Genomic DNA, 25,076 nt, shown 5'->3' with positions numbered 1-25,076 from the left:
GCGTATGGCTAATAAAATTATAGAAGTATAAAGTGAGTTCATGTTATTAGCCTTTTGATGTGGAGTCTTTTCAGGCTCACATTTAAGAGAGTTCTTCATCCAAAATGCAAGACCCTCTCCTAAGAATGAGAGCTAAAATTGTCGCACCACAGCATGGCTCCAGGAGCTAAGACTTGTCATAATAAATAATAGCCAGGAGGATGCAGTACAACGTTTGTGCATCCTGGCTTAGGCAGGGGCAGAGGAAAAGAAGATGGATGCTTGGAATTGCTTTGCCACAACAGCCTTGCTGGTTAGGAGACAAAACCGGAGCTGGTGTGCTAAAATCTTGTTGGATACATGAAACCCTGCAAGACTTTGTGACAGACCTGCTAAATACATAAGGCTCAGCAACCCTCCTTCTCTGCTTTTTTGCTGCCAGCCTATTTTTTTCCTCTTTTTTTAAACAAATCCCACAGAGTCACATCTCAGCTTTCCTTTTGCCTGTTTTTTTTTTTTTTTTTTTTTTTTTTTTTTTTTTTTTTTTTTTTTTTTTTTTTTTTNTTTTTTTTTTTTTTTTTTTTTTTTTTTTTTAATTTAATCGCTTAGCTTTTGGCCATATGTCTTTGTGAGGAAAGCTTTTATGTTTAAGAACTGATGTTTCAAACATGTTGGGAAAAAAAGCCCCATGACTGCATAAGGTGTTTGCATCAGTGCTAGTGATGAGAATGGGAGCCCTGGGAGCTGCTGCGCAGCCTGGGTGGCTCGTGCCCTCCTGCAGGTGTGACTCAGACTCAGCGGTGGGTTGCATTTGTTCCATCACTTCTGGAAGGCTTGCAACCTTTGTGGTGGGGCCAAGCTGCAATTACAACTAGGTATTGCCAAACGTGTGGAATATGGATACTCCAAATGGGAGTCTGGAATGGACAAGTGGGACTAAGGGGCTGACAAGTAGCGAAGTTTGTTTTCTGTCATTTGGTAGTGGTATCCTATGCTGTTTCTGGCATGAATGTGGTTGCAAGCTCAACTGTGGCATTTCAGAAACAGGGCCTGTGTTGGTAAGGGGTGTTGGAGAGGGAGCACACRGGAGCTCTGTGCGTGTCCGCAGGTCAGCGATTCGGCCGTGCAAGTGCTGCAGTTGCCCTGCACTGGTTATTGCAACAGCATTTCCACAGCCCCRTAGAGCAGCTGTCAAGTGAGGGAGGTTCCTCCAGGGGTGGAGAACCATGGAGAGGACCCCCTGCAGACCCACTCTGCAGTGGGACTCGTGGAGCCAGCACGTGGGGTGGATAGCATCCCCATGTGCTGTCCTACACACTTGGGTTTTCTCCCCCATCGGGACCCATATGCCAATAAAGGGTGAAAAACCAWCAGAGCTAATGAGCCCCAAATCCAAAAGCACTGGAATTTAGATAAAGGTCCTTGTCCTGAAGCGCACACCAGCAGACACACAGTGTAATATAGACCAAACGTGYGGCTGTCCTGGTGTCTCATCTCCCACCTGGTGCAACAGCAGGCGGACGGCTCTGCGGTGCCTCTCATCATCTGTGACATTTTCCCTGTGTGCACTCACAGCCTCAGAGTGTCGCTGCTCAGGGACTTSCTAAGCCCAGGGTGCTATCTTGAAGTTTAATAATCCTTGACAGCCTTTTGTTCTGTAAATTGCTTTATTGCTTTTTTAACCCGTGTGAACCTTTAGGATCCACTGAATTTGGTCGCCGAGGGCCCCACAGCTTAGGGACACCTTGGGGCTTCCCTTGTCTGGGTTAGCTTGAGCAGAACCTTGTGTAACCTGATGCRGAGAAATGCAGAGAAAGGAAGAGCGTGTCTGGCTGGCTTGAAGGAGAGAGAGGACAGCTTGTGCAGTTTCACAAAAACTTGGAATTGTGGGGGAGATTTCTATTTAAACTAGGATTTAGAAAAGAGCCTTTGCAATACATAAGTGCTAAGCATTGAAACGAAGAAAATGCACCAAGATGGGCATTCACCAAGTAAGATTTATAAAGAGCATTCAGCTTCAAGGGGTCAGCTCGCTTCTAAACACGGTGCTTCAGTGCAGAGCGATGTCCCCCCGGCTCCTCTGAAGGAGCCCGAGCTCTAAATTAAGGAGCCAATGCAGATCAAATCTATTCTGTAATATAGCAGTGACCTAGCATTTTGTAAATCTCAAAGCTGAGCTGATGTCTTCATACACACTGCTGCCTGTGAGTGATTAATGCTGATGGGCATTCATGGAAGAAGTAATTTTTAGAAGGACTTTGAAGACASGGAGGTCATTTGTAGGCCATGGTGATATCCTGAGTCTGCAGGGAGGCAGAGGAAAGTTCAGTAAAATGCAAGAGCAGCTTTGAGGGCATATGGTTTAGAAGGCATGCCATGAATGGGAGGGATAGTATGGATAAGGGCTGTGATTAGAAGAATATAAATGATTTGATTCTGTGTGGAGAGTAATGCAGAGGAACTAACTCTGAGAATTAAGAGTGTCATAAGCAAGTTAAAAGCTCTGGGAAAGGAATCATTGCAGCCASAAAACCAAAGAGGAGGCAGCACTTACCAGTGAGCTTTTCCAACCCTTTGCATTACAATTTTATGTTAAGAAAATCAACAACRGGAAAAGGTTTGCTGAGTCTGGTCATTGAAGAGGCCTGTGCTAGGTAGATATGTGTGTGTCTATGTGTGTGTTTGTGTGCACCTTAAATTCTAAACACTGCYTTTAAGTGTAGATAGAACAGGCTAATTCCTAGTTACTTGCCTTGAGTTGCAGTCCCCATTGGAATAGGACAGCATCTTTCACAGAGCTACCTCCAAAGATTAGATTACACTGAGCAAGTTGAAATGTGGAGTTTACTTCCTTGCTTTTTTGGAAGTTGTCCAAGACAGGACCGTAGCATCACTGGCAGCTGTAGTGAAACAGGATGGTCTCAGCTCAGCGCTCCGGGCGCTRGGTGCTCACTCCCAGTCTGAGACCTGCATAGGTGCTTTCTGGCTTGAAAACAGGCATGGGTTTCACTAAGCAGTTCCCCAAATTGGGCCCTGCTCTTTTGGACTAATTACCTGTGGTCCCCAATAGCTTCTGATAGCTTCAGCGCCGATACCTTCTCTTGAAAGGCAGTACCTCAGGAGCCACTTGGCTGCTCCATATGAGGGATTGGAGAGTTTTTGTTGACTCAGTAGCAATATCCTAAGCACTCTCCAGATTTTGCTCGTTGGTCAAAAGGAGAAATTATCCTTAAATTATCACCTGTGTACTGCTAAAACTAACCCTACATTAGAGGAGAAGCACCATTTTTRTTAGAACTAATTAAAACCCATAGTTTCCCTCTTTGTTTATGAAGAAAATGCCCTGAACATACTTTTAAAAAGAAATGTTAGACACAAATTATTTAATTTCTGATTTGATGAATCTTTTTCCAGCAATTGAAAATATGATTCAAGCAATGTTAAATGAGTTGTCAAGAAGTGCTTTAATTCAGATTTTAGTAGTACAAGGAAGGACTTTATTTTAAATTGTAGTGAAATAAAATTTAATTGCGTATTTCACATTTTGCAATGTGTTTATATTTGAAATGTCTGCAGCGTTTCTTAAAGACCAAAGTAATCATGTAAATGGGTATAATTAAATTTGCAGTCTATGGAGGTATAAATAATTTGTACACTACACAGTGATCATATAAGTGATCTCTGCATAAATGGAGGTTTCGAAAATATCCTTAAACTATTTAGCACTTTGCCAGTAATGGATTTCTAACAGACAGAAATTTCGAGTATGCCTGAATTTAATTGTTTTCAGAYGTGCTGCGTAACATGCAGCTCTATAGCAGAGCTTTTTAAGAGGTGCTAATCACTGTGTATGTGATTTCATTAGTCTGCTTCGCTTGGTTTCTTTGTTCTGAACCAACACGTTAAAAGTCTTATAACCAAAGAAAATCTTACTTATGCAACACATTTTTTCTGTATTATTGTAACTGGATGGCTATAAAAATCTGTCCCCGCTTAAAGACATAATTCGTTCACAACTTGTTCCTGCTGGTCTCTTGCTGCTTTTTGCAAGTGGCGGTACATAAAAATGTGTTATATTAGCACAGTTGTATGTTTGCAGAATGTGAAGTACAGCAGCCTGCGAGCAGATGTTTGGATATCMCCAGGATCGGGAGACGTGTTTAAGCAGCAAACGTCAGAAATGGGACTGACTGTTCTGACACTCTGATTCAGTCCATTAGGAGAGCGTCTGAAATCACCTCCTGCACTTACATGACCTCATTTCAGTTCTTCTTGCCATAAATTAGGTCAGGAATCCTAACTGCAGTGGGTTAAGTTTCTACACCAAAATATATCAGCCCAAAAGGTGCTCTCCAGGGTTGTTTTTTTCACCAGCAGGGGAGAAAAGACAGTAATTCTCAATTATGTGGCACCAGTGGAGAGACAAAAAGTATGTTTCTCAGAAAATGGTTAGCAATATATGTTTTCACTGTAATAAAGACTGTGTTGGCATAGTTAGTGGTTTTGTGCCAATGTGTACRGTAATTTGAAATACGACTCTGTGTTAAGAAGAAAGGAAAAGCTCCTTTCAGASTTTGGGAGGGAAAAGATGCCATTCCCTAACGCGGGAAATCATGCACATCACRTCTTTGAAAGGAATGGATTAAACAAATGCTTAGGAAGGATGTCTTATCTCTTGCCCACGAACTAATAATATGAACTCTGCCTTATCTGTTTATGAATTATATAAGCCATGCACCCCAGCAGCCTTATATAAATTAGAATAAAATGGATGGGATGATAACAGCAACTAAGTGTAAGCTAGGGTTGGGGTTGTGCTGCAGAGCTGGGAATTAAACCAAGCTTTCGAAGACTAAGAAAGCCTGGGAGTTTTTAGACTCTGCTGTTTGATTTGGTCTGTTACCAAGAGAGGAAGTGTCTTTAATTGTGCAGCACGGAAGGAGCATTACAGGCAAAATTGCATTTTCTGCCCCAAATGAATGAGGAGGCCAGACTGGACTGCCTTTGGACATAGGAGAGATGAGAATCGAGGGAGGCTTGGGCTGGAGCGGAGAGCCAGCAGAGGTCAACCCTGGTGGTGGGTTCCCTGCCTCTCCTGCCGTGAAAGGGGCATGGCAGGAGGAGGGGTGTCTGCCTCCAGGGAGGGCTCTTCTCCCTCCTCTTCCTCATCCCAGCAGTGGCTGCTGCCACCTTGCTTGCACCAGCGGGTCCTTCCCTTGCAGCAGCTCGAGGTGGTTTGGCCAGAGYGGTTTAACCAGCACTGCCAAAAGTCTGCCTTGGGGCTGCAGCTTATGCTGCACGTGCCTACAGCATCGGTGTGTTTTTTAACTATTTATACATTACTAGAGACCACGTATGAGCTGACACCTTGCTTTCTGGGCCCAGTGTTAAGGGCAGCTGATTAGAACATATGTATTTCTTCTTTACAGCAGCAACCCGGCTCACAGATACTACCTCGCCACAGACCCTGTCACYGGAGATCTGTACGTCTCTGACACAAACACGCGCAGGATTTATCGGCCCAGGTCGCTCACCGGTGCCAAAGACCTGACCAAAAACGCCGAGGTGATCGGAGGGACTGGGGAGCAGTGCCTGCCGTTTGACGAGGCAAGATGTGGTGATGGAGGCAAGGCGGTGGAGGCAACGCTCATGAGCCCTAAAGGTAAAAGGAGCTCCCCCTTCATGACTTCAGTATGAAAGTTTGGAGCCAAGACCTGTTTGCATCTAATTCCGATTCCAGTGTTTGGGTAGGAAAGTTGGTTTTGAGTATTTCACACTGGAGAGAACCTTGAGGAAGAGTTACAGGGGACCCAGGTTGATTTTACAAATATAAACACTTGGCTTTTATGGTTATTGAACATTTTAAAATGCTCACTTAGATTGTGGTTTTGGCTGACTGTAATGAAGGTTTAAAATTGTTGTGATGTTTGGTCCCTAATTTTTCAATTTAACTTAAAATGCATGTTCTCCAGTGAGCAGTAAATGCAATCAACAGTAGTAGATTTTATAGTAAATATAGGTTTATTATGTGATGTATGTTTGCAAACTGTTGTACTATCTACTGGCTGATACTGTATTTTCTGCCCTTAATTTTCACTGCATACATATAACTTAGTTGATTATGGATAATGCATTGCCCGCTCATACAAGAAACTAGCTTTTATTCTCTCTGCTGAAGGAATAGCAATCGACAAGAATGGGCTAATCTATTTTGTCGATGGCACCATGATCAGGAAAGTAGATCAAAATGGAATCATATCCACGTTGCTTGGCTCCAACGACCTGACCTCAGCACGACCGCTCACCTGTGATACCAGCATGCACATCAGCCAGGTACTTCTTAACTGCTGCTAATTTGGATAGCTGAGCTCGGGCCAGGAAGTGCAGCTTGCTTGCTCCTGACGGAGAATGGGGAAGGATGCGTAAGGAATATTTAACAGCAGAATTTGGAACAAAGACCTATATTCCAAGGGCATGAATTGCATTATACTCTCTTAGCTATAAATGCTGCTGTATTCAATTTTTCTGCCCATAAAGTTCAGTTTAGTTTRGAACAGCTAGGCTATCAGCAGGAGACATTAATTCTAGCAGTAAATACTGGAAGAATAGAAAGTACGTTGGGATGATATTGGCATGTTGATGTTTTCTGGGTGAATTAGACCACTAACATCCTTAGCATATTAAGATGAATGTGAGAATATACAAAAGGATGAATGTGAGAATATACAAAAGAGCCTACTTTTTTATTTGTCCCAAGAAATTTGTGTAATTAAGAAGGATCATCACTAGTGGTGTGTTTAAAACAGAGTTCAGTGCAGTGTTTCATCATGTGGAAGGCAGTAATTTTCATTTTTTGGTATACAAGAATGCAAAGCAAGAGTGCTAACTAGGAGTATGCCTGTAGTTTTTTATATCTGTCTGCTTTTTGTTTATGTATTGGCTATGCATAAAGCCATAGCTTTAATTGGAGGGGAAATCTGACCTGTGTTATAGTTTCAAAGCACTTCAAGCATTAATCTTAAACTGGAAGTAGATTAGATAATTGAATTTCATCTGGCTAACTGTTTAATAAAACACCCTTTTTTGTTAAGGTACGCCTGGAGTGGCCTACAGATCTAGCTATCAACCCGATGGATAACTCCATTTATGTTTTGGATAACAACGTGGTTCTGCAGATCACAGAAAACCGCCAGGTTCGCATCGCCGCCGGGAGGCCGATGCACTGCCAGGTGCCTGGAGTGGAGTACTCGGTGGGAAAGCACGCGGTGCAGACCACACTGGAGTCAGCAACTGCCATTGCCGTGTCCTACAGCGGGGTGCTTTACATCACAGAGACCGATGAAAAGAAGATTAATAGGATACGGCAGGTTACAACCGACGGAGAGATATCCTTAGTTGCTGGAATACCTTCCGAGTGTGATTGCAAAAACGACGTCAACTGCGACTGCTACCAGAGCGGCGACGGCTACGCCAAGGACGCCAAGCTGAACGCGCCTTCCTCTCTGGCGGTGTCTCCGGACGGAACGCTCTACATCGCCGACCTGGGCAATATCAGGATACGGGCCGTGTCGAAGAACAAGCCCTTGCTGAAYTCCGTGAACTTCTATGAAGTTGCTTCTCCCACTGATCAAGAGCTGTACATCTTTGATGTCAATGGTACGCACCAGTACACTGTGAGTTTAGTCACTGGAGACTATATCTACAACTTCAGCTACAGCAATGACAATGACATTACTGCGGTAACGGATAGCAATGGGAATACGCTCCGTATCCGGCGCGATCCCAACAGGATGCCAGTGAGAGTGGTCTCCCCCGATAACCAGGTCATCTGGTTGACGATAGGCACTAATGGGTGTTTGAAAAGCATGACTGCCCAAGGACAGGAGCTCGTTTTGTTTACCTACCACGGCAACAGTGGCCTTCTGGCAACCAAAAGCGACGAGACCGGATGGACCACGTTTTTCGAGTAAGTACATAAAGTCAGGTGCTTATTGGGTTGTGTAATACCATCCTTTGAAATATTTYTGGGGCCTGATGGACCAACTGTAGAGATGTCACTTGATAGTAAAAAACATAGAAGAATATTTTCTGACTCTCCTACAGTCTCCATCTCTGACTTCTAGATGTAGATTTGAATGATCTTAAATGGATTATTCTGAATTTCAGTTTTATATTTCAAAATAATTGTGAAGCAATAGCTCTCTCTTGTCAAGAAAACCGCAACTCAGACAACCAAGATTTTTTATCAAAAGTTCCTGTATAAAAACTATATTTCTCATTACATTTGTTCATTAGATTGACATTGTTTTGCAGCAAACACTGACTAGAAATTTGTTTCACTGCTCGATATTTCCATTTAATTTGTCAAAGTAGAAGCATGTCTGCTTTTATGCCAGAAAAAGGCTGGGTGGATATTTTTTAAGTTATAAAATGTTTTGTTTGATGGAGTGGAGAATATGCAGGGAAGATGTCATGGATGACTTTGTGAGCCTTCACAGAGATGAACCCCCAGCAGAGGACAGTAGCACAAAACTTGAAAAAGGCAATATGGGCCAGGGGGGAAAATGGCATTCCTGAAGGGAGGAGTTAAAAGCAGAGAGGCCACCACCGGTCAGTGCAATATACAGATAAGAGCACAACAGTGAGACATAGTGAAGAACGAGCAATACTTGTAAGTTTACTAACCTCTGGCAAGTCTTTTAAGTGAATTGCTGTACCCACTGTTACAGTCATTGAGTCATCAGCATCTGTTCCTACCAGGCAGATCAGCAAAATGTTTTACAGGATCCTCAATGGCATCAACTAAGGAAGGTCATGGCAATTTGTATATGAGGTAGGAGAACTCAAGAATTCAGATGTTGTCTTTATAGACAGTTTTATCACCCAAATAAACGGAAGTACAAATTGATACACCAAGCAAAGTTTACTGAAAATGGAGTTTAACATGTAAGCAATTTCTTTAAAGGAAATCAAAAAGAATGAACTTTTAACAGTCATTTCTATCAGTTGGAAAGCATTTCTGGTTTTGTTTGCATCAAAGAAAGATGCTGAAGTTGTGTAAGACGTGCCTAGGAGAAAGCAGAGGAGTTCACGTAGAGTGAAAGTGTTGGAGGGGCCTCAGTTGAGATGTTCAGCGTTACAAAGGGCATCATGAAAAGCCAGCCAGTGCCTCTTCTTTTTCTATTCTTTTTTTTCTCTGTCTTTTCTTCTTCTCTGCTATCGTTATGATGAAATGCGGTAGCAACTGCTGCCAAGGTCAGGGCCTAAAAAAAGCTTTCAATTCAACACGCGTGATAAAGAAAATAAAGTGCTGGTGTCAGGCAGTGGCCGCAAAGCCAGACATCTGTGTTCAGAGATAACTTTGCRCTTGTGTCCGGATCCACTTGGCTGCAGCGGGATGCAGGGAGGCTCTGAGCACCTGTATCTCCTCTCCAGCCTTTGCATATGCCCATCAGAGACAGGAGAGCAGCAGGTGCTGCTTCCCTGCACATTGTGTCCTCAAGTGGGGAGACGCACGGAAACACGGATCCCGAACAAAGGCAGCAGGTGGGAACGGCACTTGCTGCCAGCTTTAAGGTATTCCGACAATAATCCGCGCATTGGCAGCGCTCCGCTCGCGGGCACGTTCCCAAAGCATTAGTGCACGCCTGCAGTGCCTAATTGTGCATTTGGGCCTCGCTGCCTGTCCTTTCAGGCCCTGCCAAGAGGAGGAGAAGGCAGGGAGGCGCGGAGGAGCGGGAGGCCGGGGGTCCGCGCTGGCACGAGGCCGGCACGTCCTGCGTGCCCGGAGCCACGGCACTGCTGCGGGTGGGCTCTCGCAGCCGGGCATTCCCGCAGAGAGCAAATCCAGCGTTGAACGGCGACGTGCGGAAACACGGGCTCCCCGCAGAAACACGGGCTCCCCACGGAAACACGGGCTCCCCATGGAAACACGGGCTCCCCACACGCGTGTCAGCCAGGCGGCCGGCCTGGGGGATCGGGAAGTCTCTTACCGGAATTAAGGCATCTGCTGGGTACAGCAGGCACCTTAAATTCTGCTGGCGTTCGTGCTGGATAACTGAGGAGCCAGAGTTTTAATCAGAGCAGTAATTTCTCGCCGTGCTGCCTGTAGTTTCCGTGTGCCTACTGTGTGCCTTGCAGAAGTAGTTGGTGGCTCCTGGATGTATCTTAATGGCTTCTGTGTGAGCGTACGTAAAAAATGGATATTATATTTGCTATGAAGTGGTTTGTAGGTCTGTGTTTTTCATCATAGGAAAGATTTAGGATACTGTGGGTCACGAAGCCCATAGTTATTTACCAAGTCTGTAAATAGACGCCCTGTCACATCTGCTCTGCTTTCATGCAGGCTTTCTGGTCTGTGTTAGGCATGTCCAGCTGGCTTGTGGAGAACCCTTGTGCTTTGACACAGCAAAAGGGCATGCTATTCCCCTCAGTAAGTATTAGTGTTATTTCCAAGCTGCTGTTTATGCCGTTCCTAAACAATTAGGGCAGACGAACATCTTGTTAGAATTCCCAAAATGAGATAATTCCGGGGAAAGTGAAGCAATTACACTCGGCGCAATTTGCAAGTGTACACGGCTTCTGCAGAGGCACCAGTATTAATCTCCTCTCCGTATCCATGGTGAAGAAGTAATCTGYTTAATTGCAGCGAGGAAGATTCAGATTAGACATGGGGGAAAATGTGACTGCGAAGATGCAGAGCCCCGGAGCAGGCGGCGGCAGCAGCGACCCCGTGGTCCCCGCGGAGCCTCTCGGGGAGCAGAGGAGGCCCCGCTCAGCGCCGACTCGGCACGTGCAGCCCAGCCTGCTGTGGGGCTGGGGTGGCACCGTGTGACTCCCGAGGTCATGGCTCTTGCAGACGTGCTTTCTGGAGCTTTTCTTGCTATTTCTGCAAGATAATAGCAAAAGTAAAAATCCGCGCTCGTTACGGAAAGCTACATGAGCAAAGAGGCACTGTCTTGCGTTTCTTGCCCAAAGAAAAGAGCAGCCTTAAAAAACAAATACTCTATAGTATAAATTTGTATCTTTGTGTGTCCATTTTGAAGAAAAAGTAGATAAAACCAAGGCCATTCTGGCACCTTTCATTCTCAAATCAGCAAACATTGCTGTGACTTTGCTTTCCTGTGCTAATGATTTGTAGCAGTGAATCCCACTGGTTTGGTTTCCAGAGGCACCAACCTCTGCCAGCTGTCACCAAAAGGAAAACCAGGTATGGAATATGAGGGACTGTGTCGTGGGACACGGTACCCACATGTGCATGTGTCTGTTGGTTGCAGCTTCTGCATATCCGTGTTTCTCAGTAGGCTGGATTMGCTAGACTAAAACTAAAAGGTTTCCCTAGAGAATCTGTCATACTAAGGAATAAGAAAGTAGGGAAAAAAATTATTTGACTTGCTTGTTCTACCTTGGTAATAGGAAAATATTTTGATTTCATTGCGAGATATATTTTCCTTCAATTTAGGAGCTCGCTTTTATTTATTTATGTGTTTTATTCATTTCATTGTATATACTTGTATCATCAAAATATTTTGTGAGAGGGACAGAACTTGTATTCCRTGGTGAATTGTGCTTCCAACTCATGATTAAAGCAACTATTAGATTTTCCAGTAGATCAGAAATGTAATTTTTCAAATAGCTCTGATTATGGCTGGGTTGTTTCACCCTTGTGTGTCATATGTCTGTTTAAATGACAGGAGCTATTTGAAACTAAAAATACTGCATTTCTAGTACGGGCAAAATCAGTCTTTGGGGCTAAATTAGCCATAGCTTCCTTAGGTATTCTCCTACAGAAATCATCTTACGCAACTGGGCATGGATCCAGAGTATGTAGATAACTTCAGTTGAGTTCTCAGTGATTTGGGAGGGAAGAGAGCTAAGAAAACTGTGTTTTCTTGTCTTGGAACATTTTCTTAGTGAAAGAGAYGATCTTAAAAATCATTCTAGCCCAACAGTGGGAGGAGAATCAGTCCAGCTGTGCAGACACGTATGAAGGCATTTGGATTTGCTTCTCTTCATGTTTTCTTCCCTAAACTAAATCACACTAGCATCGGATCCAAAAAAAAAGTCACCTTTCTTTCTTTCTTTAATCTGGAGAGCAAAGCTAGAGTTTGTCMCAGGCCACGGGCAGTTTAGCTGAGAATGGTTTAAAACAGTCCTGCTAACTGACTGTTCAGTGGTGCTYGAGAGGGTGAATTATTCCAGAAAAAGAGTCACTATGACTTATATTCATTCTGCTTAAATTGATCATGAGTTTAAGGCGCTGTTCTGCCACGCAGCCAGGCTCTTCCCCAACTCCTTCTTGTCCAGGCTGATGTCAGAATTCAGAATTATTTCCTGGAAGCAGCCGGACCAGGTGCRTAACATCTGCTACCCTTGTGCCATAACTACTTTCCCTAGTGGTGTTCTTGGGAATCCCTTTGGCCTGCTGAGTCCCTGTCTGCTGATGCTCTGCCACGGAGCTGCTAGAGATTGTCCCTATAGCCACATGGACCTTAAAGATGCCTTAAATCGTGCTGAGTCCAGCGCCAGGGGACCAGGAGCTTCCCGCAGAGCTGGTCGAGGCGCTTCTGCTACCTCCGGTGTTTGAGGCACAGCTACTAGTGCACTTTGGAAGGCAGAAGGTATTGATATTACCTGGTTCTGTTTAATTTCTGCCTGCCCCTGGGTTTGCTGGGTGTGCTGTATCGCTGTTGGAGCTAGGTGGTTAAAATAGGCTGGTAGATACTCCTCGCTCCCCGCGCTCCTCCAGGGAGTGTGGACGAGCCGGACTCACCTTGGGGGCTCCCTCAGCCCTGCCGCTACACCGAGGAGCTGGCTGTGCAGCCTCGGCCGTGAGCCAATTCCCTTGGCTGCTGGGTGTCTTTTCCCTGTCGTCTTCCCTCTTGCCTCTGTCCCCATTTAGGAGCAGTCTCCGGAGGCTCAGCACTGATCCAAACCACGATGCCGTCCTCTTTRCAGTTTGGCTGCCTTTCTTGCACTTCGCTTTCTGGCTCTCCAGACCTTTTCTCCCTCCTGTATTTTCTTACCTTGTATCATCCTGCTCCCTCCCACGTCCCCTGTCATTTCTCGCCCCTTTTCCTTTTGCACAGGAGCGTTTCTTCTCAGTCCCCTCTTGTACTCCTGGACAGTCCATCAGGTGCCTCTCCAAGCACTTCATATCCCGGGAGCCCCCTTCCTCATGGATCCCCCAAATCGCAGCCCTAGGCCATGCGCTGCAGGTGGATTGAGAGCTTTAATTTAGATAGTGAAAAATTTTGAGACTTTTGAGCAGCTTGGATAAATACCTCCTAAGAGCAAGGTGAATTTGCTTGGCTGCTTACTGTGTGCTAAGATGTTCACAATTCAGTTTTCATAATTACTGTTTCTGTAGCATTTCCTGTAACATTCCTCTTTCTGCTGGCGTTCATTTTTCTATCCTGTTTATGTTTCAGTAATTTGAATCTCTAAAAATTCCCAGCCACTTTTTCTTGCAACTTTGTGGCTTTTGTTCTAATTAGATTTTGCTTTCTGACAAATACCAGAACTTTGTACAAATTTGTAATTTGGATCTGATTTTTTCTTTTAGCAGCTCTAAGGAGCACTTTTATGAATGTCATGGGTATCATATAGTGCTTTTCAGGTATTTTTGTCCTCTTAACATTAAAAAAAAGAAAACTCTAGTAGGCATATTTTTGTCCCGTTCTTCCATATGATGCCATGGAGGCAGGACTGACCATCAAAGTGATTAAAGCACCTACCTCTATTCAAACAGGCTGAAGATCCCCCTACCCAAAGGAATTCTGGAAAAATAGCCAGATGATGTGTTTGATCCATGCATGCCCATAACGAGCTGAGGAATGCCATTTATGTGTCATTTAAATCAGGAAATTTTCGTTAAGTACCTCAGTGCTACACATATATGTAACCACGTTTCATGCAAAAAGCAGTTTCCGAGGAGAGCTTAGCAACAATATTTTTTTAATGTTCTTTGTGGTACCTGTAAACTACGTATTTTCTTTAGATAAATTGTTAAATGGATTTTTAGTTTCTAATTTCAACAAGAGTTTCTGATTTTGTAATTTTCTGACCTGGAATGCTAACTTTACCATAAGCTCCATAACTGTAGTACAACACTATAATAACTTTAGTCTTGTGAGAATTATGCTGACAGCAGAGCACACAAATTTGCTGCTTCAGACTCCTTCTGCTTGAATAAAGCATGTTAAAAATAATCCATTAATGGATACCATTAGATATCAATAAAAAATCTTTTAGAGAACTTTAGCTCTCCCTCTGATTGCTCAGATATCAATAGCATATCTTATTTGTTAGACATTTGCTCCTTGTTTTCATGCTTCTTGAGTGTTTCCAGCTCCTTAGAACGAGGCTAAGTAATAAAAGTAGAAATGGGAAACCAGTGAATAGGTAATAATACCAAAATAGCAACCCTGAAGATACACATCAAAACTATTACATCTTGCAGGTATGGGAAAGGAAGAAGTGCTTTGATTTCTATCAAGAAGATCAGGGTATGATGTCTGTGTGGTTTCAGAGAGCACTTTAGAAGCAAGGATAGTTTAGGAAAAAAATAGCATCGTTCTTACTAATGGCATAAACGTCCTGCCCCACCAATCCAGTTCAACTCTGCTTCGGCTTCTCAAGGTATCCATTTCACTTCCAGCTTTATCAGGAACGTGGTAATGCCATTTGTGCAGTTWTTCCTGAGCTAATATTTTTTTTCCTGTGTCAATTTTCTTTATCAGACAACAGATAGTGAGATTATACCCAAACAAGCTCTCTCTCCCTCCTTTGCACTCCTTTTGCTGAAGACCTGGTGCAGTGGTGATATCCAGCTCCAGATTTCCCCTCCCCACTCTCCCAAAAAAGGCTATTTTCTGCAGTCAGTTGTTTTGGGATGCCAATTTATTAACTGGAATTAATTGTAGCTTCCTGGGATAATCAGGATGCTACCACTTCCATGGGAATGGTAGTGGGAAGAGGAGGGTGTCCACCACAAGGCCGGTCCGATGTGCTCTTGAGGGGCAGGAAATGTGATCCAGAAACAGAGCAGCCCAGGGGAGCCAGGGGGTTAGGGAGAGCCACGCACCGGGATGCCCTGTAGCAGAGGGCTGGTTGAGAAGAGGGGGTGAAAGCTGAGGTCTTATAGGTAAAAATGTACCCACCACGCTGAGCGTGAACCCCTCTCAGGAAGCCACGCGGGATGCAGAGGAGGTCGATCCCGGCGAGGCGCAGGCACCCAGCTCCCACCTCTTTCCATTTCCATTCCATCATTCCACAAATGAGCATCCAAAACTTCACTTATATATTCTCAACTTACAGCTGTCAGGAATGGCCTGTTTAGGTGAATTCCTCGCACGCCTGGCGAACTGAGTGCCAGTTCACAAAAAAGGAGAAGAGGGAAAACTGTCCTTTTAACATTGTGACAAAATAGGCACACACACAACAGCACCCTGGAAAGCTGTGGTTAGGATACAGGAAGGTGAAATGAGAAATTGTCCATCACCTCCAAGCGGAGGAAATTTCTTCATTAAACATGAGCTGAAAATTCATCCTGACCACTTTGCCAGCCTAAGGAACGTTACCTGAAATATTTAACCAGCTCTGCAAATGGTTGCGTTAGACTATCACAAGTGAAAACGGGATCGAGGCCCTTCCTTCGTGGAAGTCATCTAGCAGATAATGGGATGGGAAAAGGTGGTCAGGTGCTTGAATTTAAGCTTGACTTTTCTGACTTTGGTCAGAGAAGGTTGAGAAGGCCAGGAAAATTTGACAGATATTTAACAGCTTTTTTAAAACCCTTCCAGTGTCTCTATTTTTTGTGAGAAGACATTTTCTGCCTGGGTTCCATTTAAAAACAAGCAGAACAATCCAAATCCAGAATTGTACTTGGAGCTGCAGTTTACCTGAGGTCTTTCTCAAAATTACGCGTAGGCCTAGTTTTCTGTGATTCCTAAATAGCCTCTGTTATCTTTGAGCTAAGCATTTTCAGGGGGAAGAAAAAAATATGTTTTTTTTCACTTGCTTAAAATTCTGTAAGACTGGCTAGATGTTGCTTTTTTTTCTCCCGTATTTACCTTTATTTCAGATAAGGACAAAGGAAAAGTGCTAACCGTTATAAGTTAAAAACAAACAAAAACTCGTAATCTACTAGCCTACCAACACACATCAAATTGTCAGTTATGACATTTTTGCTTCAWTCTTGTTAAGTAAAACAAAAGATGAGCACTAATAACAAGACATATAGCTACATCATTGTTTATGGTTCAATTTTAACAATCTGTTAGATCCCCAAAAGAAGTTACAGTTTAGTGTTTTCGGCTTCCTGATCGGTTTGTGCTCTGAGTTTGCAAGTAATAAGCCAAGCCATTTAAGGTGTAAAGGAGCATGCAAATACTTACATGTGGTATTTCAGCTAATATTATTTTAAGAAGGTTATAAACAAATTGATCCACTAAACTATGGATTTCGGTCAAACTAAAGAATGAAAGAAAAAATAAGATCATTTTTTCATGCGTGCTTCATGGCAGTTCATTCTTAGCAGGATCATTCAGGTGAAGAGGAAATACGGCTGCAGATCAAAGTGGGCAAAGTTGTTCAGAGAAGAGGAATTTCATAGGGCTGGAGTTGAGTCTTTTCCTTTCCTCCAGCAATAGCGGTTAAGGGTGGTCAGAACGGGTGCTGTGTATTTTTGAAGGTGGAAGGTGTGCGAGTTTCATGCCTCTTCCCAGTGATGGGAGCCCAAAGGTGTTGGTGGATAAGCAGTAGTTGCATTTCCCTTTGATCTGGGAGGCAGCTCTTCCGTGAGTGAGCAGTGCAGCCTACCAGGGTGACTTCCCTTTCTCTATACAGTAATTTTCCATCTCTGCATGACATGTCTGGGAGGGTCTCAACCTCAAGCGTTTTAGAGGAGGCTGAATACGATTAAAATAATGTATTTGGAAACCGGCCATCATTCTTTAACGTTAAAGAGCAGTGGTCCTTTATGTAAATGCAAACCTTTTGGCCTTGACAAGCTGAATGAGATGTTTTAGTGTCAGGCTGGGACAGATTTTCAGTATGTGCCAACACTGTGATTATACACGTAACGCAGCATATTGCACTTCTAAAAATGAACCCTGAACCTTCTGCTTTCACCTGCCACCTTGATGGAAAAGACAGTCTATGAATAGCTTGAAATGGAGTGGGGTAACATTCCATAAATTTCCATCTACCGCTGGTAATTGGAGATGCAGGGAGGAAATGCCCAGTACGTGTTCAGCGAGTGTCTAGCAGGACTTTGCCTTCTGCTGTCACAATTATACGGGGCTGTGTTTTGAAGTGCATTCAATGCCTCATTTCTCCAATAGGATCCCAACAAATGGTACAATTCGTAATCAGTCTTTTAMGAAATATATAATACTAATTGCAATTACATGTCTTGCTGTCTGAAATGTGCAGGAACCACTGTGCCTGGCMTTTAAACCTAAAATGTTTACAGCAGAAGGAAAAAAAAGGAAAGAAAAGGAAAAAAGAAATTATTTTCTTAAGAGAAAATGCTGCAGAGGTTTGTGGAAAACCAGTATCCATCGTAACTCCAGAGTTTGCTTTAGCAGCTAGCTTTGCTATGCACCTCGGTTCTATAGTGYCCTATTTTAGGCTGAAGTAACTTACGATACAAAATAGATTGTTAGATATTAACAGAATTAGAYAGTGCCGTGCAATGTAGGGTTGAGCTAAACGTGCTCCAAACTACAATAAAACTCATGCGGAAGACAAGTGAGAAACACGGGATGCAGGGCATTTCCATCTGCGACCGGGATTACCACGAAGCTCCCCCTGCACAGGGAAAAGTGTCCTACATAGAGCAGAACAGGAAGTGGGCTGGGAAGGAATGAAATTAAAAACAAAGCAGATGAGCAGCGTAAGAGCAGCTTCCAGCCGGGGAGGAGCGAGGGGTCACAGGTCTGGGCAGCTGCTCATCATTAGCTCCGAGCATCCCTCCCTGTACAAGGGGGAAGCCAGCGGGCAGTGGCCGAGCTCCCCAAGGGAAAGAAAGAATGGGATCAAACGGGGGAATTCAGCACGGGGCAGTCACATCTGCCCTTGCCCTGCCGCTGCCTTCTGCAGCTAGCGGCCAAAGGGGGAGACGGTTGTGCAAGTGTGGGTAGGATRGGGTTCAGGGGATTTCATGGACACCGGGAAGCAGCCAGGAAGCACATTCTGGAAAAGCTGGTGCGTGGCCTGCTCCCGGGGACGGGAGGGATCCCGTGAGAGATCGGAGGGCTCCGCAGTGCCGTGTGTGTTGGGATGAAGAGATCAAAGGGGCTGCGAAAYTCCAAACGGAGGTGCGTGCCCTCCAGACGGGAGAGCGCGGTCCCTTTGGGGCCATTTCAATATTAGAGCGGCAGGCAGATAAAGGAGATCCCTCGGTCTAAAACTGACAATCTCAAATGAATAAATTCACCTTGGCAGCAGCGTGCAAGGATATTTGGCTGTAATAAGAAAAATGGCCTAGCAATGCCCAAAGGTATGAGTGATGTTGCTATGTTTAGCATTGATAAGGCTTTCATTGTGGGCAGAAAGATATCAAGTATGAAGTAAGTTTGGTATTTGATGTGCTGGGAACAAAATGAAGGGCATGCACGTTAGACTTTCTCATAAAATGGAATATGCAGTGAATTGCAGAAAAATACTATTTCCCTCCTTTCTTCTTATTCTTGGATATAAAAGTATGAGAAATCCTCTTTTTAACTTCCCCATCTCATTCATGTTTTCTCCCTGCACGAGGAAGCCTGAGCCAAGCTCTCGTGGCTTGTGAGAATCTTTTAGCTATAAAGACTTGCTTTTAGGAACGTGAATACATAGCAAATTTTTATAGTGAATTTTTGTTGCTCTTCAAGCTCCTCCCTAATGTAGTAATATTAGTAATATTAACTCCTTATCTCAGGCTCCTGACGTGCTTTATCAACCGGGGCGGTAAGGGTTCATAACCCTGTGCATAAAGCAAGGAGAGCAGCGTTCAGAGCTTAAACACTGCACTCAGAAATCTGATAATAAATTTCTTGTAAATACCATAATTCAGAGGGTGAAAAGGTCTGGTGGAGAAGTCTCACTTTCCATGTCTTCAGTAAGCATTGATTGAAGCGAAAGTGGCGCTTGGCTTACTGGAATCAAACTGGGTGAGTAAATAATCCCCAACAAGATAATCTGAGCAAACACCGTCTCCAAACATGATGCTATGAAGTGGAACGTAGACAGAGATGCTAATTGGAGACTATATGTTCCCCGGGAGTGGGAAAGGAAGCTGTGCATGAAAAGAAAATGAGCTTATGGAGCTGAAGAATAAGACATAAGTTCTTATTTGTCACAGGATAGCAGCCGAATTGAGGCACAAGGGTATGGCTCTTTCAGCTTMTTGTTTAAGTGTAAGGTCTTAGCTAGCCATGGCCAACACGTGAAAAAGAGCCAAAACCAGGGTCAGAAACTCCCTGGAAGAAACCCTATTATCCACAAACGTACTTAGCTTCCAGGGCTGAGTCTCCCTGCTTGCTTTTGCCAGCCTGCAGCATGGGTTCGTGCTTTTGAGCATGCTTTTCTTTTTCCCGTTGCTAAGTGAGAGTCTCGTGTAAACAGAGGTAAGTGAGTGTGGTAAAAGGATGAAAATGGCTATATGCAAAAAGCTGTCAAATCTACAGAGTAAGCAAACTGGGGAAAAATAGTAATAAAAAAAAMCAGTTCTTAACCTGATCTTTACAGTTGCAGCAGTCCCGGAGATTGAGACTCAGAGGAAAGACTCCTGGACTCAGAGAAAGTCAGTGTATCATGGGTTAAAGCTGTTTGGAATTAATTCTCCCAATTCAAAAAAAAGTTTCTGTAACCTCCATCGTATATGTTTTTTCTCTCTGTCTTTCTGAAAGAGCAATTTTGATGATAACTGTTAAGTATGAAGTGTCCAGCACACTTTGTGGATCTGCAGGGTAACTAACATTAACAGTTACTTAGGAGACTAAAGCTTCCTTCAGCATCATACTGCACAGTCAAGGTATAGGCATGAAAATCTACGAGCAAGGAGGCTTTATATTGGCTAAATACCCCTTTTAAATACCTTTTTTCTCTGCCCTGTAGTTAGAGGGAGACTATATTCCTAACTTAGGTGCCCTAGTTGAATGCCTAACCTGATGAATTCCGGTTGCAGCACTGAAAGAGCTAACTTTAAAAGAGGTTTTTAGACAGTTCATGACCTGAAGCCAAGCTAATGTTTGAATATGCACATGGTCTTGAACCTGCATTTGAAATATATGGTGTGAGAATCCTCTCTTTCATTGGGTACTTCACCTGGCTCTCAGAAAGTCCCAGTATGGCAGTGTGCACTTGGGATGGGATAGCTTCCCTTGTCACCTTCCTTTCACATGTGCAGAACTGTTCACAGCACATCAGYGGTGTTAACAGCTGGAGTAGATGTAATGGGGATGGGAAAAGAAACGCTTTACAAGTCCTGAGTTTATTTGCATTACAGAAACTATGTGTATCTAGCAAATGAATACATAGGTTTTGTTTTAAAGAAGTATCAGTGGAGCCAGTAGAAAAACCCAACTGCAGCATGGTTTGCACCACAGTTGTCCCGCTGTGGTCCACAAGCAGCAGGCTGGTTGTGCGACTGGCAGGTGCAGGCAGCTTGAGTGCATTCAGTATTACCCCAGATTCCTCTTTCTTGTAATCCCACGGGGTGTTCAGCACTCGGAGCAGGAGGGCAGGTGGTCTGCATAATCATGGAGCAGCCAGGGCCCAAGAGACAGGCTGTTAAGATATCCTGCCTATGAAAAACGCTGRGGATCCCTACAATAACGGCAAAATCTAGTCCGATAATAGGGAGCGAGCACAGAACGCTATGGAATTTAGCACCAACAAATATGTTCCCTTTGAAACGGCAAATTAGATGTGCAGCAGGATCTTGGTCACACTTCAAAGAATAATATGCAGAGCTGAAGATCCATCTGTTTGCTCTTGCTATCACCATTGAGGCTCCTGTATGTTAAACAGTCTTTTGACTACTTCAAAGCACGTTTGAAGTCTTTGCTGTGCCTATCCTGTGCACAAAAAGCAAACGTGCCCTAACAATATGAGTAGCTGATATTTTTGTTAATTTTGCTGGTAAATGAAAGCAATTTGTTCCTGCTATGTATCATTTTTGGATTTTTTTTATTATATTTTTTTCCTTTCATAGCTACGATAGCGAGGGCCGCCTAACAAACGTTACATTCCCAACTGGAGTTGTCACTAACCTTCATGGGGAAATGGAAAGGGCCATTACAGTGGACATTGAATCATCCAGCAGAGAGGAAGATGTCAGCATCACTTCCAATTTATCATCAATTGATTCTTTCTATACCATGGTTCAAGGTACCGTAAACAAAAGATTCCTCAGCAGATACTAAAACTGAGAACTGCTTTCTTACAATATAACAAGCAGCAGTCAGATCCTTAGAGAGCCACTTTAGAGGTACAGAGTTTACAGGGGAGAAATACATATATATATTTTTAGGCATGTATAAGACGAATCAGAGAAAGAAGGAGATGTAATGAAAATAAAATAACTATGTTTTCTACCCAAAAAGCTCTTGCGAGTTACTTTTGGAATTGCTCAGAATACCTGCTTCACATAAAAAAAGGAAACTGAAAAAAAAATGGAGAGGGATTGAAAGAAGTGTAGAAATGGTGTGAAGTGAGCGCTGAGCTTCAAAACAGCATGTTAAGCCCCAGCAACCATATCCTAGCAATAGTCAGTAGTCACAGCATGTTTAGGATTAGGCCAGAAATGCCCAGTGCAGCAACAAAGAATGCATTTTATGTCCATCCAAAGATTTATATACCAAGGGTGGGATTTTCTTAAGTGTTTAAGTGACTTTGAAACTGGGTCCTGAAGGCATTTGTGCCCTCATGTAATATAGATATTCTTTATCAATCGCACCCTGGGTGTTGAGCCATCAAGTCAAGTCAGGATGGTTACATGCATGTAGAGCCTAAGAAATGTAGGAAAGAGAGATAATTTTACCTTTGTAGGTAAAGTGCATTTTGTGCATTCCTTTTTTGAGGGTTTTTTTTTTTTTTTTTTTTTTTTTTTTTTTTTCAGATCAGTTGAGGAACATTTTCAGATCAGTTGAGGAACAGCTACCAGATCGGCTATGATGGCTCCCTGCGCATCCTGTACGCCAGCGGGCTGGATTCCCACTACCAGACGGAGCCGCACGTGCTGGCGGGCACGGCCAACCCCACGGTAGCAAAGCGCAACATGACCCTGCCCGGCGAGAACGGCCAGAACGTGGTGGAGTGGAGGTTCCGGAAGGAGCAAGCCCAGGGAAAGGTCAACGTGTTTGGCCGCAAGCTCCGGGTAAGCGTGCGCGCCGCCYGGAAAACCGATGTGTTCCAAGCGAGCGGGCGGACATAGAGACATCCCATGGTATTGCCATTCAGCAACCACACAGTTATTTACCATAGAGAAGCTTACGGTGGAATTGGAAGCGTTGCTTCTCTTGTTTCATTTATGGGCTGCTTTACCTGATTTGTTGCTCTTTTCTGTGGTCTCGAAACTGTTGTTTTTAGCCTGGAATGCCTTATAATGAATCAGTATAAAGAGACTGATTTTTTGCTTTCTGTCATTTTTTTTGTATTAATACTGAATTCACACATTTGAAGATAACATTTAGAACTTTTAAAAAAATATTCTTCCATAAATTAGAACAGGCTTASTATTTTCTTTTTATTTGCACTAAAAGTTGTAGCATAACTTATTTCTAGTAGAAAGGGTTTAACTTTGCATGCATGTGTACATGCTTGCAGCATATTCCTCTAACATATGTCTTTACCATTTTGTTGGCATTTCTTATTCCTATAGAGTGGGCGAAATGCAAGTAGCAAGCAAACTATGATTTATGACAGCCATTTGGTAAAGACAACAGAGATTAAGCATTTAGAATTGGGTTGCCAGGAGACCATTTCAAGACCACAGCAGGGGGCTGACTTGCTATTAGAAATGAACCCATTTCTTTAAAATAAGGTCTAGGTGGTATATGAAATAAAGGTAAGTAATTTCACATGGCTCCTCTCCGCTTGTAAGGGGTGACTTGCCATTTGAACTCTTTCTCTGGGACGTGAAGGGAGGGAAGGCTGTCATGCATCTTATATAACTCTTGTATACTTRTTCTACAAGAACTGGGKTTTTTTTTTTCCAAGAAGGAAGAATTATTATGTGCAATGGCTGCTGCCTAAGAACAGCAAACTTTTATGTAGCTTTGGCAACGCTTTTATGTGGATAGGGCCAAGAAATAGAGAAGCCATGCTTACATGCTTGTCTTTTTGGTTCTAGTTCATAGCCATTTCATTACTTAGCAAAGTGGGATAATATATCTAGCCTAGCAAAGTGGGATAATAGCCAGTTCATGCATGAARGAAGCTCAAGAAAAAGCAAATTAACCCTACCAATGATGTGTTGGTTTTGGCAGCAAAACAGATCTCTGGGAGTCAGGTTCTCATAATTGAAGCAAAACTTTGACATTCAAGTACAGAGGAGGTAGGAGAAGCATCATGCACAACTCTAACTTGAAAGAGTTGAGAAGAAAGAAGGAACAGCAGAGAAATTTAACAAGAGGGAAAAGTGAAAGATTATAGATGAAGATAAAATAGAAGTAATAAAAAGTATAATACATATGGGAGAAGTAGGGCAGGAAGAGAATACTGGCTAGTAAGAGAAAACTGCTTCAAAAAGAAAAGAAACTTGGCATCAGAGGAAAAAAGTGGAAGGTTTTTCTWGAAACTGGGTTATGTAGGAACCCAGTTGCTGGTGAAGGAAAGTAGCGAGAAGAACGCAACTGMAAAAACAAGAATAAATTATTCTTGCTCATCATTCCACCAACAGATTTGTCAATAGCAATGTGCTGCAGAGAAGACAACTGTAGACAAAATCAGTGACAAAAGATATTGCCAGTAGATGTACGTATATACAAGACACAGTTACTGCATTATATGCATTTTATGTGACACCACAAAACATGTTCCATGGTGATTCCTTGGATTTTTATTGTGTATTAGTTCTACCCACACCTAATTGTCTTTTTAAAATGTGAACGACCACTAGTTTCACCATTTCATATAGGGGAAAAAAGAGCAAGCCGACAAAAACAGAAGTAACTAAGATACAGCCTGTATCAAACACGATATTCACTCAGCCTTGCGGTGTCCCACTCCTGCTTTGTTGGCCTGTGTTTGGAATTAGTCGGGCACGCTGCGTTGGCTCCGGCGCCCCTCGTTCCTGCCGGCAGCCGCTCTGTGGCAGCGCTGCCCACAGCCCCGACCTGACAGAGGCTGTGGGGGCGCTTGGGGACATTACAGAGGCTGTGGGGGCGCTTGGGGGACGCGACAGAGGCTGTGGGGGCACTTGGGGGAGGCCGGGCAGACGCTTCGTCGCGCAGCTCTTGCACCGAGGCACTGCTGAGAGCTCCACTGCAAGGGCCGCAGGCCTGCGCCGAGGGCCAGGAGGCCCTGGCTCCTCCATCCCTCTGGAATCTGGCCAGGACGTAGCAGGGCCGCCCAACTCCTCGTGGGGTGTCGTTCCAGACAGTGTCACCACGTGTTTCCAGGTTCAGTGTCACTGCGTGTTTCCATGTAATGTCACCACGTGGTTCCATGCTTCTCAGCGAGCTGCCGTGAGGAAAAACGGGAGTTAAAGCAGAGCAAGACAGATGGGCACTTTAATTACTAAACTGTGGCAAGATGGTATTGAGGGGCTGTCACGGGCTTGTCTCATGAAGTGTTTATTCACTGAAAGTTTCCTGAATTACTGTTTTTGCCAGAGTAAAGCCCAGAGTTATCAAATATATTTGGAGTATGATGGTCTCCAGCACAGTAACAAGACACGTTTAAGTTTTGCTGTAGCAGCATTTTGGTGTAGGAAACCTGCTGTTAAGTAGAGCGCTCTTCAATTGACAGCAGYGTGTGACAGCCCAGGCCCATACTGGTGTCCAGTGAATCACCAACACATTTAGGGTTTTTTTTTTTGTAACTTTAACTGTCACCTGTATTACGAGGTTATGTAAGCGGAGCCCATCTCAGCAAAAGCCCAAGCA

General features: G+C 43.7%; 1 protein-coding gene across 1 annotated transcript in view; it reads left to right on the top strand.

The window, feature by feature from the left end:
* TENM3 (teneurin transmembrane protein 3) overlaps positions 1-25,076 on the top strand; it is a 290,741-nt gene that overhangs the window by 251,738 nt on the left and 13,927 nt on the right. The window contains exons 20-24 of the mRNA XM_026033502.1: positions 5,409-5,641; positions 6,158-6,312; positions 7,071-7,945; positions 21,182-21,357; positions 22,110-22,345. Of these exons, the coding sequence (XP_025889287.1) occupies positions 5,409-5,641; positions 6,158-6,312; positions 7,071-7,945; positions 21,182-21,357; positions 22,110-22,345 (1,675 nt within the window). The remainder of the gene's footprint in view (positions 1-5,408; positions 5,642-6,157; positions 6,313-7,070; positions 7,946-21,181; positions 21,358-22,109; positions 22,346-25,076) is intronic.

This window comes from Nothoprocta perdicaria, unplaced genomic scaffold (genome assembly GCF_003342845.1).
Source record: "Nothoprocta perdicaria isolate Ctin4 unplaced genomic scaffold, notPer1 scaffold_13, whole genome shotgun sequence".
NCBI lineage: Eukaryota > Metazoa > Chordata > Aves > Tinamiformes > Tinamidae > Nothoprocta > Nothoprocta perdicaria.
The sequence above is the reverse complement of the archived record's forward strand: the minus strand, read 5'-3'. Positions and strand labels throughout refer to the sequence as shown.